This window comes from Hippocampus guttulatus, chromosome 1, assembly GCF_054856545.1.
Source record: "Hippocampus guttulatus isolate MCC_2025c chromosome 1, RoL_Hgut_1.0, whole genome shotgun sequence".
Classification (NCBI taxonomy): Eukaryota; Metazoa; Chordata; class Actinopteri; order Syngnathiformes; family Syngnathidae; genus Hippocampus; species Hippocampus guttulatus.
The window spans coordinates 10002992-10022603 of NC_141261.1; the positions used below are offsets into that span (position 1 = coordinate 10002992).

The 19612-nt window shown below is 41.7% G+C and overlaps 1 protein-coding gene across 2 annotated transcripts; it reads right to left on the minus strand.

The window, feature by feature from the left end:
• Positions 1-15964: 15964 nt before the first annotated feature.
• LOC147210324 (serine/threonine-protein kinase SBK1) lies at positions 15965-19200 on the minus strand. Of its 2 annotated transcripts, none has more exons than XM_086130212.1 (4): positions 19053-19200; positions 18427-18599; positions 16928-17130; positions 15965-16842 (listed from the first exon to the last, which is right to left on the minus strand). In XM_086130212.1, exons 2-4 carry the CDS (start codon positions 18587-18589, stop codon positions 16225-16227), a joined length of 984 nt encoding a protein of 327 aa, XP_085986338.1. In that variant the 5' UTR covers positions 18590-18599; positions 19053-19200; the 3' UTR covers positions 15965-16224. The 2 variants fall into 2 exon arrangements, with proteins under 2 accessions (XP_085986338.1, XP_085986339.1); XM_086130213.1 differs by having other exon boundaries at positions 18427-18591; positions 19053-19187.
• Between the last annotated feature and the right edge of the window lie 412 nt (positions 19201-19612).

Sequence of the window (19612 nt, forward strand, 5' to 3'; positions counted from 1 at the left end):
CGAGGGAGTGAGGCCATCACTATCCATCAAGTCAGACACCTGCACCCTGTTTATAGCTTCCACCTTTCCGGGGTCCGTCTGTACCCCTGACTCGGAGATGACATGGCCGAGGAACTTCACAGATCTCCGAAGAAAGTGACACTTCTTCGGCGCTAGCCTGAGATTATGGTTCTTTAAACGGGAGAAAACCATTTCCAATCGCTCAAGCGCAATCTGCTCTGTCGGACCAAAGACCATGAGATCGTCAAGATAGCACAAAAGGCTCGTGAAGTTCTTGTCACCAAAAATGGAAAGCATCATCCGCATGAATGTAGCCGGGCTGTTCGATAAACCCTGTGGCATCCGGTTATATTCGTGCAGGCCAAAAGGAGACGAAAAAGCAGTGTACTTCTTGTGATCCTCAAACAGGGGCACGTTATAGAATCCTGAGGTGAGATCCATGGTGGAGAAGAAGACATTTCCCCCAAGTGCGGCAAGAGCATCAGCCTGATGAGGTAGTGGGTGAGCATCCCGCTGTGTCCTTGCATTAAGCCATCTGAAATCTGTGCAGATGCGCAAATCCCCATTCTTCTTCCACACTAAAACCAATGGAGATGCATATTCGCTAGTGGATTTCCGAATGATGCCCTTTTCTTCCATCTCATTGAGAGTCATCCTCAGCTTCTCATATTGACTCGGTGGGACTCTCCGGTAAGGCAGGCGGAACGGCCTCTCATCCACCAGGTGTATCTTGTGCACAAAGTCAGAGGCCTCCCCACAGTCCATCTTGTTCCGTGAAAAGACTGATTCATACCTCTCAATAATTTGGAAAAGTCTGTCCCTCCACATGTCAGACACAGCACACGCATCCAGGTCCAGATCGTGTAGCCCAAGCTTGTCCAGTGCAATCTTAATGTCCTCTTTGGACCTTGGCCTCGCAGCATGCATAACAGATTGGGAGAAAATTTGGATGTTGTCGGGCTCAGACAAGTCTTCAGCAGCAATGCAAGGAAACACATCAGCCAACTTTGCGTTTCTCTTCAATACCACTTGTTCACTAGAGGGGTTGATGACTCTCACTGGGAGCCATCCATCGCCCCACATCGGTGCGATAACCCTGCCAACCAGAATTTTCCTGGATCTGCACCTTGATTGAGTTGGTTCAACTATGACTGTGCTGCCAACCGACATCAGTGCGGAGGCGGGGAGCTTAGCCCAAACAAGATGTTCACTCCTTGGTTGTAACATCACACACTGCCGTAACTTCAGTGTGCCAACTTTGTCAGGTACAGTTACACCCCTCCATCTCTCTGTGTTAGAAAGGAGTGAGAAAAAGTGGTGAGAGTCATCGTCAACGATGCTGCCGGGCTGTGACATGAGCCGCCAGTAGCCTTCAGTCTTCCTCATCAGATGGAGAATTTTCTTAATGGCATTACTGCCCAGAATTACGTCATCGGTCTGTCCAGGCACCACAAACATAGGCACAGCTAACTTGCAATCATACACCACCATTTCCACATCGCATATAGCCGAAGGTGTCACCCGATGACCTCCACATCCAACAATGACAACGTCGTCTGCAGGGTAACGTTTCATGTCTGGATCGCACACCAACAATCGAGCCATAGCCGACTCACTCAATGTGCACCCAGTGGAGCCGCTGTCAATCATCGCAGCCAGGGAAACACCAGCTATTGTGGCAGTAGTGTAAAACAAACTATCCGACTTCAGAACCTTGTGTGTGCCTTGAAAGATAATCGTCTTCTCTGTGGGGACACTGGAAGTGAGTGACTCCAATACTGATCCGAAATCATCTGTCAAACTATTGGGAGGGTTGCTAACTTCATCCACATCACACTCCCTTGGATGCGGACACATTAGTTTCCCGACTGTGGTGACTGCGAGGGCTGTGCCTGCACGGGGCAGTTGCCTCTGGAATGATCGGGTGAGTAGCACAAAAAGCAAAGTCTCTTTTCACGGCAGTGAACGAGCGCAGAATGGTCGGGGTTAGCGCAGACAGCACATGGGAGATTATTCAAACCTTCAACCATAGGGAGCCTTGGCCTACGTTTACCAGCGGCAGAAGTGGAGGAAGGATTAGCTCCCTGCAGCAAAACTCTCTCCAGCATGGAAATGACACGCTCAAGAGCCGCGGAGTCGGGCGCCCTGGCTGGGTGGGCTATCCGACCGTCATCTTGGCCCGCTGTGTTCTGCCGCATTTCAACTTTGTTCACATAAACATGTTCAGTGGGTTTCCTGCTCACCACAGCCGATGCAGAGGCCCTTGAACTAATCTCTGTCTGGTACTCATCCAGTATAGCCTGGACCTCAACTGCCGACCACTTGTCTATTGTTTTCGACCTGAATGTCATGGAGAGATCCTTGGATGGGCAATTCTTGATAAACATCCGTGTTACATCAAGAGAAGAACAGTCCAAATCTCTGCCCCGTTCCCTGAGACGGTCAGCGGCAATCTCAGCTGCATTGTTAATCCTCAACCAATAGTCATATGCGTCCTCATTATTCTCGGGGAGCGTAGTGTAAAAGTCCGCTAAAGGGAGAGGTGAACAAGGGACAGTCGCAAAATGTTTACGAAGAAGGCCATAGATGGCATCTGGGTTCTGGGTAACATCAACTGCACTGTTTCTTGCGCTAACTTTTACAACATCTTTAGCTCTACCCCTGAGGTTCATGAGGATTTCCTCTGCCTGATGCTCAGGAGCTACATTTGCTCTCCTCATGTAGTTCCTCATTAGGTCCTCCCACTCATGCACATTAACTGTATCAGTGTTATCCCCCTTGAAAGCTGGAGGTTCCCGAACTTTCCTGTGCGGCACGAGCAGAACTTGTGATGAGTCAAGACTTCGTGCGGATGTGTCAACGGCCGTGTCATGGAAGACTGAGTTGTTATGCGTGGCAACGTTACGTGTTGGGCTGAGTTGCGCAACAATGCTATCTGCCAGCTGCTGGCCAACATGTCTTATTATGTCACTCATCTGACCAACTATGTCAGGTGACGGGGGTAAGGGATCTGTCGTCGCGAAATCAGTAGCCTGTGCGCTTGTCATAGGCACACTGCACTGGGTCTGGGAAGGAACTCTGTCCCCACTAACTGAAGTGGCCTCAGCTAGAACCCGCCCATTCCCCTCTGCACGAACTACACCACTCTGTACAGGACTACTAAACTGCAACACGGTCGGGATCCCTCTACCTCTACCAACACACTTATTCAAAGGCGTGCTAAATGTTCCTTGCAAGGAGCTCATCTTGAGACTTCACAAAAAAAAAGAGGAGGAGAAAAAAAATAGCAGAGAAGTACACCAATTGCAAAACAGCAGTTGAGACGAAAACACACTAATCACAGAACATGAGCACACACTGTCCACCTAGTGATAAGAAGAAGCGGCACAGCGTCGTGGTCCCGGTCCGAAGTGGGGAGTCAACTTGTGATCGACGGGTCACGGCACCAATGTGACGAGGTCACAACTATGATGGTCTCGAGCTCCACGTCGCTGCCGCCTCAAGAACACCAGACACTAGGATGTGGCTTTTCTCTCTTTTTTTTATTGCCTGCAACACAGTATGGCGGGAGGGATAGGTGAAGTCACGGGGCTTTTCAGTCTCAAAAATAACCTGTGACTTCCCTGGTAGCTCTGCCTGAACTAAACATCATCCATAAGAAAACTAAATGCACAACAAAACAAAATATACAACATAGGTGATCGTATATTAACTATTGACCATAAAAGGGGAAAAAAACACACTTCCACTGGTATTTACGTGATGCCGCTGAACGCATCACATGCAGCAGAACGGCTGCGCAATGTACAATAATGGCGGCCGCGACGAACCGCGCGGGTACACGCCAGCCACACTGATAGCCAAATGAAAAATGACACGAAAGACTATATACAGTACAACCAAAAGGAAAGAAGCATTACCTGCAACACAGTATGGCGGGAGGGATAGGTGAAGTCACGGGGCTTTTCAGTCTCAAAAATAACTGCGCAACAAAAAAACACCTGTTAACTCAATGGATAAAAACTTTCATTCGACAAAACTTAAATTAAATGACGACACAAAAAGCAATGTGGACTCGGAACAAATCAGGGAACTAATTAAATACACAGCACCGTAGAAAAAGGAAAAACAAAGTGACATATTGTAATTAAACTAGAAATGAATCCGGACCATGAATGAAACCTGACTTACCCTGTGACTTCCCTGGTAGCTCTGCCTGAACTACGGCGGGAAGCTGGTGCCATACTGTGCGCTGTTGCGTCACTTCCGTCATAATTTAATAAAAGCAATATATCACTCCGTTACACATGTATAGTCAGGCGATTTTATCCGAAAAAAACGACCATGTATAGTAAGGCGTTTTTGGATGAAAAAAACGACCATGTATAGGAAGGCGTTTTTGGACGAAAAAAACGACCATGTATAGTAAGGCATTTTTGGACGAAATTTTTAGCCGAAAAAAACAACCATGTATAATAAGGCGTTTTTAGATGAAAAAAAACGACCATGTATAGTAAGGCGTTTTTAGACGAAAAAAACGACCATGTATAGGAAGGCCTTTTTGGACGAAAAAAAACGACCATGATTAATAAAAAAACACAGCTCCACTGCTCTATTTGGTGCTTTGGTTCAGTGGTAGAGTGATGGAGTGCCACACCAGAGGTTGAGTGTTCAATCCCTGGTTGTTGCAACAATGTCTACTCTTTAACCACCATATACAACTTATTTGAGGAAAAACACAAAACAACCCAAAGGTTCATTGTGGTGCGTTAGCTCGGTGGTAGAAAGCTGAAGTCCGAAATCCAGCGGTTGGGTGTTTGATTCCCAGTGTTTGCAACAAGGTCACACCTTTCTTTTACCACCATTTGCAGCATTATTGAAGAAAACACAAAACAAACAAGAAGTTGTGGTGTGGTGTGGTGGTGTGGCTCAGGGGTAGAGAAACCATGTCCCAAACTAGCCGTTGGGTGTTCAATCCCCAGAGGTTGCAACCCTATCCCTTCTTTCTTTGACCAACATGATAAGTAAGGCTTATTGAAGTCGTTTTTTGTATCGTAAAGCGTTTTTCACCGAAAAACGACCATGTATCGTAAGGCCTTTTTGGACGAAAAAAATGACCATGTATAGGAAGGCGTTTTTAGCCGGAAAAAAACGACCATGTATAGTAAGGTGTTTTTGGACGAATTTTTTCGCGGAAAAAACGACCATGTATAGTAAGGCATGTTTGGACAAAATTTTTAGCCGAAAAAAACGACCATGTATACTAAGGCGTTTTTAGCCGAAAAAAACGACCATGTATAGTAAGGCCTTTTTGGACGAAATTTTTAGCCGAAAAAAACGACCATGTAAAGTAAGGCCTTTTTGGATGAAAAAAACGACAATGTATAGTAAGGCATTTTTGGACGAATGTTTTAGCCGAAAAAAACGGCCATGTATAGTAAGGCGTTTTTAGCCAAAAAAAACGACCATGTATACTAAGGCGTTTTTAGCCGAAAAAAAAAACCATGTATAGTAAGGCCTTTTTGGACGAAATTTTTAGCCGAAAAAAACGACCATGTATAGTATGTCCTTTTTGGATGAAAAAAACCACCATGTATAGTAAGGCATTTTTGGACGAAATTTTTAGCCGAAAAAAACGGCCATGTATAGTAAGCCGTTTTTAGCCAAAAAAAAACGACCATGTATAGTAAGGCGTTTTTAGCCGAAAAAAATGACCATGTATAATAAGGCCTTTTTGGATGAAAAAAACGACCATGTATAGTAAGGCGTTTTTGGACAAAATTTTTAAGGCGTTTTTAGTCGAAAAAAACGACCATGTAGAGTAAGGCGTTTTTAGACGAAAAAAACGACCATGTACAATAAGGCGTTTTTAGCCGGAAAAAACGACCACGTATAGTAAGGCATTTTAACTCGAAAAAAACGACCATGAAGAGTAAGGTGTTTTTAGCCGAAAAAAAAACACGACCATGTATATATAGTAAGGCCTATTTGGATGAAAGAAACGACAATGTATAGTAAGGCGTTTTTGGATGAAATTTTTGCCCAAAAAAACGACCGTGTATAGTAAGGCGTTTTTAGCCGAAAAAAACGACCGTGTATAGGAAGGCGTTTTTAGCCGAAAAAAACGACCATGTATAGTAAGGCGTTTTTGGACGAAAAAAACAACCATGTATATAGTAAGGCCTTTTTGGACGAAATTTTTAGCCGAAAAAAACGACCGTGTATAGTAAGGCCTTTTTGGATGAAAAAAAACGACCATGATTAATAAAAAAACACAACTCCACTGCTCTATGTAGTGCTTTGGGTCAGTGGGAGAGTGATGGAGTGCCACACCAGAGGTTGAGTGTTCAATCCCTGGTTGTTGCAACAATGTCTACTCTTTAACCACCATATACAACTTATGTGAGGAAAAGCACAAAACACAAAAGTTCATTGTGGTGGGTTAGCTCAGTGGTAGAAAGCTGAAGTCCGAAATCCAGCGGTTGGGTGTTTGATTCCCAGTGTTTGCAACGAGGTCACATCTTTCTTTAACCATTTGCAGCATTATTGAAGAAAACACAAAACAAACAAGAAGTTGTGGTGTGGTGTGGTGGTGTGGCTCAGGGGTAGAGAAACCATGTCCCAAACTAGCGGTTGGGTGTTCAATCCGCAGAGGTTGCAACCATATCCCTTCTTTCTTTGACCAACATGATAAGTAAGGCTTATTGAAGTAGTTTTTTGTATCGTAAAGCTTTTTTCACCGAAAAACGATGATGTATCGAAAGGCCTTTTTGGATGAAAAAAAGGCATTTTTAGCCGGAAAAAAACGACCATGTATAGTAAGGCGTTTTTGGACGAATTTTTTTGCGGAAAAAAAACGACCATGTATAGTAAGGCGTTTTTAGCCGAAAAAAACGACCATGTATATAGTAAGGCGTTTTTGGCCAAAAAAAACGACCATGTATAGTAAGGCGTTTTTAGACAAAAAAAACGACCATGTATCGTATGGTGTTTTGAGCCTCAAAAAATTACCATGAAGAGTAAGGTGTTTTTAGCCGAAAAAAACTGACCATGTATAGTAAGGCGTTTTTCGACGAAAAAAACGACCATGTATAGTATGGTGTTTTGAGCCGCAAAAAATTACCATGAAGAGTAAGGTGTTTTTAGCCGAAGAAAACCGACCATGTATAGTAAGGCGTTTTTAAAAGAAAAAAAACGACCATGTGTAGGAAGGAGTTTTTTGACAAAAAAAACCACCATGAATAGTAAGATGTTTTGAGCCGAAAAAAACGACCATGAATAGTAAGGTGTTTTAAGCCGAAAAAAACTACCACGTATAGTAAGGCGCTTTTAGCCGAAAAAAAATGACCATGTATAGTAAGCCGTTTTTAGCGGAAAAAAACGACCATGTATCGTAAGGCGTTTTTAGCCGAAAAAAATGTATACCATTTCGTATACATGGTCTTTTTTTGGGCTAAAAACGCCTTACCATACGTGGTCGTTTTTTTTGGCTAAAAACGCCTTACCATACGTGGTCGTTTATTTCAGCTAAAAACGCCTTACTGAATGAACATGGTCATTTTATAAGGCTAAAAACGCCTAACTATACATGGTCGTTTTTTTCAGCTAAAAACGCCTAACTATACATGGTCGTTTTTTTTCGGCTAAAAACACCTTACTCTTCATGGTCGTTTTTTTCCGCTAAAAACGCCTTACTTATACATGGTCTTTTTCTGGTCGAAAAACGCCCTACTATACGTTGTCGTTTTTTTTCGTCTAAAAACGCCTTACTACACGGTCGTTTTTCTCGGCTAAAAACGCCTTCCTATACATGGTCGTTTTTTGGGCTAAAAACGCCTTACTATACATGATCGTTTTTTGAGGGGGGCTAAAAACGCCTTACTATACATGGTCGGGGGTTTTTTCGGCTAAAAACGCCTTACTATACATGGTCGTTTTTTTTCGGCTAAAAACGCCTTTCTGTACATGGTTGTTTTTTTCGGCTAAAAACGCCTTACTATACATCACTGGTGTCAAACTCATTTCACATGGTGGGCCACATACGGCCTCGGTAGATGTCAAGTGGGCCAGACCATTAAAATGATAACATACTTTGCTATAAACAACCAAAACAATATGTCTTTCCTTTGTTTTGGTATAAAGAAGCACAAGAACATTTGGAAAATGTTGAAATTTAATGAACGTATCTTTTACAAAACATTTCATGAAGCACCTTACATTTCCTTCAACAAATGTGCAATTTACTTTTATCATTCACATATATGCATTGCAACTGATCCCATTGATTGTAAAATCAATGGAATCAGCAGATGCCTTTGCTGACTGGGAACTTCCCAAAAAGAAAAGCTTGAATACATTCAGACCAATGTAATCTTATGTTATATTATTAATTGCCAGTATTATCATTTTATGTTTGAGCATCCTATTCTTTCATGTTAAAGTTACCTAAATTATATTCTGTTGTTTAATAATTGCTTAACCATGCTGTTATGTTGACAGCGTCTGATTGGCTGTTGAAGTAAGGTCTAAGTAAAAAACAACAACAACAACAACCCCATTTTCATGTAGGAAACAGTATTTTCCTTCCACTTTTAGACTTGTAATTAGCTCCAATAAGTAACGTTCATCATCGAGACAGTCAGTGATGCTTCTGCAGTAAAATTCGCCTTTCTTTTTCTGCCATCTAGTGGAAGAAAAAAAACGTGACACCACAATATACAATTTAGGGAACGTTCCAAATGCTTTTTAAGATGTAGCGGTACAGTACGTTGTTCATTTTTAACTTATATTTGCTTTTCCATACTAAAGTTTTGCTTAGCCAATTTCTTTATTTCCTTTTTAAACGTTGCCAGGAGATTTGAGATGCTTCTTCATCAGTATGCTCGTGTGTATGTGTGTGGGTGTGTGTGTGTTTGTGTTGACCAGCTGTCTGTCTCACTGCAGTTCACACTGTAATGACTGGATGTGCTAATCTCCCAGAGCCATGACCCCCCCCCCCCCCCGCCCGCATAGATTATAACTGCAGTGGCGAGCTCCCACGTCTGTAGTCATCCATAAATCCAGTTGACACACGATGTCGACCAGTCCAGAGGTCAAACGCTGTAGTTCATCGTATTGTATATCATGTAAATGTATTTTCTTTTCCAAACATAACGCCTGCAGGTGATCGATGTTTCCAATTACATACATACAAATACGGTTGAGTTGAGAATTTGAAACAACAGATTTGGTTGCTAATTTTTGTGTTTGCGGCTTTGTTTTTGCCCAGCTAGTCCTGCCGGGAACCTTTGCAGTAGAGTGTGTTCTACTTCATTTCTGATTTTTTTTTTTTGCTGATCTTTTTTTAAAATATGCAGTCAAAAGTCATATGAATGAGAGATATTTTTGCTCAGACGCTAACGTGAGACCATACGTCTCCATCTTGATTATATTCACGTTCTCAGGGTTGTTTTTGTTTTCCACTTTAAAACATTAAAACAAACAAACAAACAATCACTGATGATGTAGTGGTTCACTTGCCTAACTAGTGTGCCCAGGCAGCATGGGATCGGTTCCTCTCTGGCCCTGTACGGGATAAGCGGTGTCAAAAATTACACGCCGTGACATGAGCACATGCTCAGATGTTCTGAATGCGCAGACACGAGCTTTGCTGATGATCCAATTCCACCTCGTCCTCATCGACACCGATCACACCGAGCAGGTGGTCTTACTCTGTAAGATGAGGGACTTATATTTTGACAACTGCCAACTTTGCGCACAAACCATCGTATGCTTGTTTTTGGAATGTGGAAGTAAGCGTACGTGCAAACTGTGCAAAGTATTGAACCTCAAATGCGATGTTTTTATATACCATAATTGGAGAGCTTTCAATGGTCATTTCATTTACAAGATTTACAAGACTGATCCCAGGAGTCAAGTTTAGAATTATGGCTGCTCTAAAAAGACAAATAAATAAATTCGTTATGAGAAATCAGTCCTATTTTTAAAGAGGGGTGAGGGGGGTCACATTATCAAACTTCAGTGCCAGTGTGGCCCTGAAGTGTGATGCTATTGATTTTTCATTACCAATAAATCATTCATATTATCATGGAAAAGGTTTTTTTTTTTCTCAATCTTAGCGGAGCTATTTGTTATTTTTTTGTACACCAAAATGTGAAAATCCAATTTCAGGGCACAAACAGAAAAACAACCACTCTCACGCACACGTTCAGACGTCTTCAGTTGGTTTAAAATTCTTAATTTTCAAATGTGAGAGGAAACTGGTGTTCCTGGAGAACATCAAAACATGCTGTCAATTCTGGATTTTGAAAAATGTCTGCCAAAGGGCCGCTAAGTGTAGCCCTCTTGATACTTCAGATGGAATCTCAAGTGTCTGGTTGCAAGTGGTGGACGAATACTTTGCAACCCACAAGAGAAACTGATCCCGCTTTCCAGTCCTTTAAAAATGCCACTGTGGTATTTGTATTGCTTTCCCTCGTAGTTTTAGTTTGGGATCAAGCTTTCAGAGAAACGTCATGGTGAAGTGAGGATAAATAACACTGTCAATGGCACTATAACTCTTCACACTTAGTTTAGGAAACAGTGGGGGGGGGGGGGCAACAAGGCTCTTGATGGAGTCGTCAGTCATAAACAACCTGGGGAAAATAAAGCGCAAAGCATGTCGCTTGCGAGGATGACTATTACAAACTTGGCCAGTGAGTGTGTTTTACGACACATGTGTCATAAGAATAGTACTGTATTTGTTAATTGTATTGGTAAGTACATATGCAAATGGCTGACATGGTGTCAAAAGAAGCAGGGTATATATACAGTAAATATTCTCTAGTGCGGACTCGTGTTTGCGCTGTCCAATTTGTCCTGATAACAGCCTTTATGAACCTGCAAGTATGTTGACAAAATGCACGTGTAACAACACAATCAATAAAATACAAAAATATACTGTCCAAAAACTGTTTATATAACAAAAACTGCAATACAGGTGTATCCAAAAAAAAAAATCAAAACAGTAAAATACGTACAGTATTTTAATGTTTATTTTTTTTCTGTCTTGGGGAAAAAAATATGTATTTTGGATTGTTTTGTTGGATGCATTCTTTGGTTTATGACAATGTTTGCCTGCGTGTCATACAGTTTTCTTGCTAGTTGCAAGTAACTGTCCCGTTGATCACCGATGTCTGGTAATTCTTGTGCATACTGAAGGATTTTTGTTGCTATTTGCATTGCTTCCTTGCTGGATGGTGGCTTGTCATCAGGAGTTGAATCGATGCCTTGTTTTTTAAAGTTTCGTAGATTTGCGTCTTTCCGACTCCAAGTGTCTGCTGGATCTTTTTAACTTTGTGTCCAGCCTGCTCAAACGGATGCATTTTACTCGCTCCGCTCCAGTCATTACAGTTTTTCTACGTTTCGATGCCATGATCTACACAACGTAAGTGAATAAAGTTAAAATCGTTCGCAATTACAGTAAAACGCACGCCAATAAAAACTCACTTACACGTCGTCGTTTAGAATCTGATGATCGAAAAACGCGAAGTGAAAACTTGTATCAGCGTTGTGTCTTTTTCGTCACATCGGGTGGGCGTTGCGTGTATTTAAGCTCCCGCGGCATTATGCCTCCATCCGGGTTACGGGTAGTGGAATTTCCGCTTACGCAAGTGCCAGTAACACGTAATATCGTAGTCAAATGCATGTTAATGCATAGGTTTTTATTACGGGTGAAGGATATTCCTTTTCTTAAAATTCCGGGGAAGATTTACTGTATATATGTAGTTGAAATGCATGAAATTATGCTCAAACTTATTTCATCACTTGAAGTCATGGTTTTATTCTATTATCCTTTTTCCTTTTTTTTTCTTTTACCCGGGAGATCATCAATGAAACTGAAATGCTACGTTGTTATATTTCATAATTGGAGAGATTTATATGGTGATGACATTTACAAGATTGTTACTGATCCCAGAAGTCAAGTTCAGAATTATGGACACTCTAAAAAGAAAAAAATAAATCTCACTGTGACGAGAATACAGTCCTATTGTTGAGGCCAGGGGGGTCATATCATAAAATTTCAGTGCCAGTGTGGCCCTCTTGTGGGTTGCAAAGTATTCGTCCACCACTGCTATACTATTAATTTTTCATGGCCACTAAATCATTCACATTATCAAAAATAAAGATGATCATGCAAAGTAGGGAACCCAAATGTAACAATCACAACGGAAACATCAAGCAAAGAAGTGTATCTATCAAAGGTGTTAATCTGTGGAATAATCTCGAAACGGACCTGAAAATGAGTAAATCGCTTGCTGAGTTCAAAAACAAATTCAAAAAAATAGTACAAACAACCTACATCAATCAGAGTTAAAATGATAAATTCAAAACATTAAATATAATGATAAATCAGAACTAAGTTGATAAATAGAGAAAGGTATATAAATATCCATTATGAATACAAGAGAAAATTGACACAAGAGTGTCAGGGTGTGGAAGTATATAATCCCGATACAAACCAAAAGTTGTAAAAATATCACGGTTAAGGGTAAAGTATGAGCCTTAATGGAGACTTCTTTCTTCTTACTTTTTTCTTTTCTGATTGATATAAAAATGATTTATTAGATACAATCACATAACGAGGTAGGACTAGATACGTTTTTTACTTCTTCCTACTCCCTTGAACATAATAACTGTGTTGAATGAAGATTGATTTCTTTGTTTTTACTTTTTTTATCTACCTTATTTTCTGTCAAATTATTACTGTATATATGTTTTATGTTCAATAAACAAACAAACAAACAAAAAACAAACAAACAAACAAAGCCTCTTGACAGCAGTGATTCCCAAACAGCGCGCAGTGGGAATTCATCAACACTCATCAGCTCTTAACATTTAATAGCATGGTAACAAACAAACGAAAAGTTTACCGCCGCTATTCTACTCTGTTAACATTAACAGTCATTAGAATGATCCTAGGCGGTTAGCGCATTGACCTCACAGTGCAGAGGTTGTGGGTTCGATGCCGGCTCCGGCCTCCCTGTGTGGAGTTTGCATGTTCTCCCCAAGCCTGCGTGGGTTTTCTCCGGGTACTCCAATTTCCTCCCACTTTCCAAAAACATGCATGGCAGGCTGATTGAACACTCAAAAATTGTCCCTAGGTGTGAGTGTGAGCGCGGATGGTCATTCGTCTATGTGTGCCCTGCGATTGGCCAGCAACCGATTCAGGGTGTCCCCTGCCTACTGCCCGAAGATGGCTGGGATAGGATCCTGCACCCCCGCGACCTTTGTGAGGATAAAAGCGGATCGCAAGATGGATGGATGGATGGATTGATAGATGGATAGAATGATCCTAGGCACCAAATAAAAAACGATCCAAGAACCAATTTATTGAACAGTCATAAAAAAACAAATCACGTTCTGAGTGTCTCATATATAGTTTGATATATTTACCCCCCCCCCCCCCCCTCAACCTCCACATAGGTAATCAAAGGACTTCTGCAGTGTCCATAACAGACACGCAAGATAAAACAGATGTCACAGCATGCTTTGCGTACTTTATCATGAGGTAACCAAGGTACCGTGACATCACAGAGGCAGCCATACGCCCAAAGGGACTCATTTGTGAGCCGCAGCCTTTGACAGATATGTAAACATCACATGTTGGCTGATGTTTGGCTGATGGATCACAAAGTAGGATCAAGTCCGCTTTGCAACCGAGGCTAAAATAGATCACCAATATGGGGCAATAATTTCTAATGACTGCAGTTCGTTGAGCCCTTACATGGTGCTGTGTTAAGCTAGGTTTTAGCATTCTTGCTAAACTATCATTGGTGTTGACTTCAAAGGGCTGTTATGCCTGACAAACATTTTAAACTTTTAATTTCCTCATCATATTATTACTTACATAGAACAAATTGATGACTAGCTAGTGTTGAAATCTAAAAAAAAAAAAGGTTCACCGTAGTTAACTAGCGCAATATCTCAATTCCCAACATAATTAAAAGTGAAGACGCTCAGCAATTTTGGGACAGATTTGATCAACAAACTTGTGAGTTGTACTGGCGACATAAAATGATGTGACAGGCTCAATCTTACGGTGGCCCTGAAGTACAAAACACAACAATGAAACACCAGCAAATGGGGAAAAACCGCCCCACAAAAACAAATACCGGTAGCTACAAAGCTGTTGTGTTTCGCTACAAAACAGCTTTTATACCTCTTACCTTACCATATTTTTTCATTTGTTGTTGTTTTGTGTTTTTCATACTGTATTGTATTTAGTTTTGTGTTGTTTTGTTTTAAGTTGTATAATTGGTTTCGTTTAGTTAGTTAGGTTAGTTTAGTTATTTGCTGTCATGTTTTGATTTATGTGTCTGTACTATATGGTCACCTCAGGAATGGTTCAAGTCTATAGACACGATAAAGGTCCCAGTTATGGGGATTTTCCATAACAGACAGCGTGGCATTATTAATAGTTCTCCCACATGACAGCCAGCGGGCTTGAATGCCTCGTCTACTGCCGTGTCTGTGTTCGTGTGTACCATTGTGTCGTGTCGGGAAGCATTCACATGAAGGAGCGAGTGAATGGCACCATGGCAACGAAATGGGCAAATTCATCCAACATTGGTCCACTATCTTCTCCTCCTCAGTTGAATTTCTGAATCGCCTGACTGTACTCATGATGTTGTCCGTAGTCATTTGAGCACCAGGCACTCATTGCCTTATTGCTTTGCTTTTGGATCGTGATGACTTCATTCACATCAAACTTTTTTTTTTCTCAAAATACATTGACTCTACCAATTTATCTGGATCAATTTGAACACAATTTATTCTTAATTCAAACTACTTTTTTATTATTTGTTTTCTCTTGAAATTACAGTGACTCCCTTCCTCTCCTCATATTAAAATTGATTTCTTTTTTTTGTAAAAGGATGTATTTTTCCCCACAATATTACAGCTACTTTGTCAGAAATAAAACATTATACCCGGCCGTAATATGGGACACATTCTTATTGTTATTATTATAATAATTATTATTATTATAGGCGACCCGGCTCCCCCCCGCCCCCCAACCCTTGTGAGGATAAAGTGGATCGGAACATGGATGGATGGATGGATTACTATTATTGTTATTATTATTATTTCAGTTCTTTCCATTGTGGCCGTTTGCCATAACTGTTGAGTCCAAGGCAGTCCCACGCTTGGCAGTTGGCTTGACGTGGTCTTCATCAGCGTTTGTTTGACACGTTTGAATGTGCACTCAGGTTGAGGGCTGATAGGAAACATAACTCGGTGATGCGCCGCACGGCATGAGTTGCCATCAGCCACGGGGCCAGCTGGAGCGAAATGCCAAGGAATTATTCAATAGAAGGGGGTTTAGAAAATGAGATGAGACGGGGATAGAGATGTCGAGCGACAGCCACGCTAAAGTGGTACTGAGGTCAGTGTTCTATTCTATAGCTTCAAAGAGTTATCCGATATCTGGCCAACAGATTGGAAGCGGGAATGCTAATTGAACAGATGGATTTGTGTAAATATTTCTTTCCATGCACCTGCTCTCACAGTGTGGCCATATACAGTATCGCATATGCTAAATTATGCCAATGGATACAAGTGGTGCCTTTGCTGCTGTTTTTTTTCTTCAGAAAGACCTGATAAACGACTGTACGGCTGTATGCATGACAAGTGACATTTTTGATGCCAAAAAATTGTATTGCACAAATACATCGATGCGAGTTGTGAGTGTGCATCTCTTACCATACTCGGATTTATTCAAATAACATTCTTCAACCTACTCGGTTCATTGAGAACATTTTTGTGACGTGTTCACTCGATACGATAAAACGATTTTCAGGGTCACCTTTTTGGCTCTGCTATCGCGTGACCACATGCAAGGCTCGCACGTTTACTCATGCACATGCCAGCCACAGAGTGCCGTATTGTGACAGGCTGTTGTTAAGTAAACAAAAGAAGGTTTGCATACTTCGGAGCATTGGCCTGCTTATTTATTACACTTGTGATACATTTCTGGCCCGGCTTTCCTTCATATGACCGTTTAATAGTACACTGGTATACTTTGAAATGGGTGCAACAAAATTTTGGTTGTTGTGGACGGAGTTCATGTTAAATGAAAACACACGTAGTATAATACAAACAAGAACTGAACAACATTTAAATGATGATGTTCATTCATGTTAATGAATACAACTTAATGTAAAATCCAGCGCTGTTTGTCCAGGATTATTCTTTGTCTTTTTCTACTGTCATCTGCTGCTCCATCCCATTTTTCTTCTTAAGCCAGGCCTTCATCACGTATTCTCTCACCGTCCCTTCGGTGCACCTCTTTTCTGCATCCACGGCCAAGAGCTTACGAAACAACTCCATAGCGTCTGGAGTGAACTTGTTCCACAATTGAGGATTGTCCTGTTCTGTGTTGCCCTCCTCTCCCAGGCTTGACCAGTCAGCAAACTCTTGGTAGCAATCATCCGAGTCCGTGCAGCGCTCCCAAGGAAAGTAACCCGTCAGGATGCAGAATATAAGCACACCAAAGGCCCAAGTGTCTAGACTTGGCTCCACACTCAGCGGAGGCGCAGTGACTTCTTTCTGGCCCTCGAGGAGAGCGACTTTGCAAAGCTCCGGGGCCATGTAAGGCAGAGTCCCGGTGATGAAACTGATCAGAGTGCCCCTCTTCTGGGCCAGGCCAAAGTCTGCCAGTTTGACTTGGCAGCAGTCATGATCCAGCAGCAGGATGTTCTCAGGCTTGACATCTCGGTGGACCAGCCCCCGACTGTGGATAAATTCTAAAGCACTGGCGATCTGGACGGCGCAACGTTTGGCAGCCGACTCGGGGATTCCCACCTGAAATGGATCATTTAGCGCTCTAGAAAATGAAGCAAAATCAACCGACTTCTTGATCTGAGTTTTACACGGTGACCAGCCGTACCTTGGGCTGAATGACAGCAAACAGGTCCCTCCCGATGACAAGCTCCTGGGCGAAGCAGTAGTGCTCACTCGACTGAAAGGCGATGCCAAAGAGACCCACGATGCAGGGGTGGCAGGACAGATGTAAGGAGATGCAGTACTCTCGCAGGAACCCCTGCAGCTTAGTTGAGGTTTTCGGCATCACTTTCAACGCCATGGGAGTCCCTGCGCGGCATCCGTATTCAAAACATCCACTCCGTAATCAATGAAAAACGTGAACAATTACACTCATTCTAATTGGTTGAACCTATGACCCAACAACACCAGACAATAAGACCAATTGGCATGTCAGAATATACTTGGACTGTAGCTTCAGATGAAATTAGAATGGCGACCTCTGTAGAAATGTGAAAATCTCAAACAAATGCGACATCGAAAGTGAATGGAATACAAGTGTCATGTGCCGCAGTGTGTTTATGGAAGTAAATATTCCGCCTTGGATCACAGATTCCCGGTCCCGACGCATTTGTGACAATTTCAAAGATTTGATGCTTGAAGTGACCAGTTCCCTCAAATATCTATCAGTTCCAAAGCATCTTCTCTTTGCCAGTAACGTTTTCTTGTCCTTAATCCGCCATTGTTTTTTTCAAATTCCGTACTTACCGCACTATAAGGCGCATTGGAGTATAAGGCGCACCTTCAATGAATGGCCTATTTTAAAACCGTATATAGGGGGCACTGCACTATAAGGTGCATCAAATAGAAGCTACATTAGCAGCTGTGGTTACCTTATGCATCCACTAGATGGAGCTATGCTAAAGGGAATACAGGACAATACAGCTTTATTTGTAGAGAGCTTTCACAACGTTGCAGATCGAACAAAGTGCTTTACAGAACATTTAAAATACTATGTCCAAGAAATCCGAATATTGAGCCATATACAAGGCGCATCGGACTATGAGGCGCACTGTCGGCTTTTGAGAAAATTGAATGCTTTTAGGTGCGCCTTATAATGCGGAGAATTTGCTGACTGTGCCGTTTGTTGCCTCTTGGTGATACACATCCGATTGAAACGCACATAAGCCGCTTTTCCCGAGGCGCTTAATTGGATGTAATGGACTTTAATGCCGTTGAAACAAACACTGTATAGCATTCATTTATCATATCATAGGGTTAATTGCTGTCCACACAACATCCACCACAGCCTGGACATCATGGAAGAAGGATTCTTCCATCTGTGATCTCCTATGAATATTTCTTCCTCCCCCCCCAAAATGGGTTTTCTCTGAGTATTTCCTTTCACGGATGGGTGTTGTCACCTGAATATATCTTTGATCTCTGTGAACGGTGGCTATGTAAATCCTTTGGAGATGTTTTAGTGATTAAGGGCAGTAATATAAATATACTTGACTTCTACTGGGGCCCATGTCATTGAAATTAATTCCGCTTTGTTTTGTTCTGAACATTTTATTCTTTAGTCATCGTTTTGATTTGATATGAAGTCAATCAGGTGCAAATTACCCTTGAAGCGATGTGTGACCAGCAGCACTTTGCCATATTTCCCTCGGCCGATCTCCTTGATGATGTTGAAGTGTTCTTGGATCTCCAGTTGGCCGAGGCTCTGGGACGTTAGCACTATCAGCTCATCGATCAGGCTGCCATCAGGGAGGCCCAACTCAATCATCTCTAGCGCACTCACGATTTTCATAAAAAACAAAGAAAAGACTGAAATAATGACGATAATCATACAAAACAATTATTTAGGGTAGTGAGGGGCAGATCGAAGTAAAATGAAGCACCATGCTTTAAAATGAGCACCGTTCGCATCAGTTGGCAGCAATATGCTGCAAAAACACGATAATGACAGGTTTTCACTTGAACAGTTTTTTTCCCAAATATTCAGAAGTTTGCAATAACCCAAAACACACGTCTTTTTCAACTGAAAACCATTTGACCGAACATTTCAAGGAAAACAAAAAGTCACAACAACCTTAGTTTGATCATTGCAGATTTTTTTTTCAAACAGTATGTGCCATATGGCGAAGCAGTACATAACACATTAGAACAATATTAAAAAAAACCAAAGTGGATATTACTGCGAAATACTTTGACCCAACATAAACACTCCATTCACATGGAAGTCTTACCTTCGACAGAACACTTCAAACACCTTGTCGCGGGGAGTGCAGCGAAGCAGATGGTGTCACCGCAGTATGTTGTTCACATCCACTGCCACAGCTTGGATGAACATACCGAAGGGGACCTGAGAGCTTTTCCCTGCCCAGCGCATAGCTCAACTCTCAGTGGCCACAATGAGAACACTGCACGTTTTGACAGCTGATTACAAACGCTCTCTTGAGAGCGCACTTTCAGTACGCACTCACTCACTCTCATACAAACACACACACACACACGCACAAATAGCATTATGCTCTTATAACATGGTTCCGTTTTCATGTATGCAGTGAGTAAAGGCCACGGCTGATTTTATTCCCGAGCTCTTCTGACCTACAACGGGCATATTAATATGCTAATGTGTATTTATATATATGTATATGTATATATATATATATATATATATATATATATATGCATCTCGCTAATGGATGACAAAAGAGCTTCATGCGTGCATTTTGCAGATTTGGATAACAAATCAGCGTTTCATCTCCATAAGGTGACCAAAGGATGTATTACAAGCAATTAATCA

Excerpts from the sequence above, each read along its gene's own strand:
- LOC147210324 (XM_086130212.1), bottom strand. The coding sequence starts at position 18,589 with ATGATTGAGTTGGGCCTCCCTGATGGCAGCCTGATCGATGAGCTGATA. Across the intron at positions 17,131-18,426 it reads GGTCACACATCGCTTCAAGG|GGACTCCCATGGCGTTGAAA; the intron begins GTAATTTGCACC and ends GATGCCGCGCAG. Across the intron at positions 16,843-16,927 it reads TTGCTGTCATTCAGCCCAAG|GTGGGAATCCCCGAGTCGGC; the intron begins GTACGGCTGGTC and ends GATCCATTTCAG.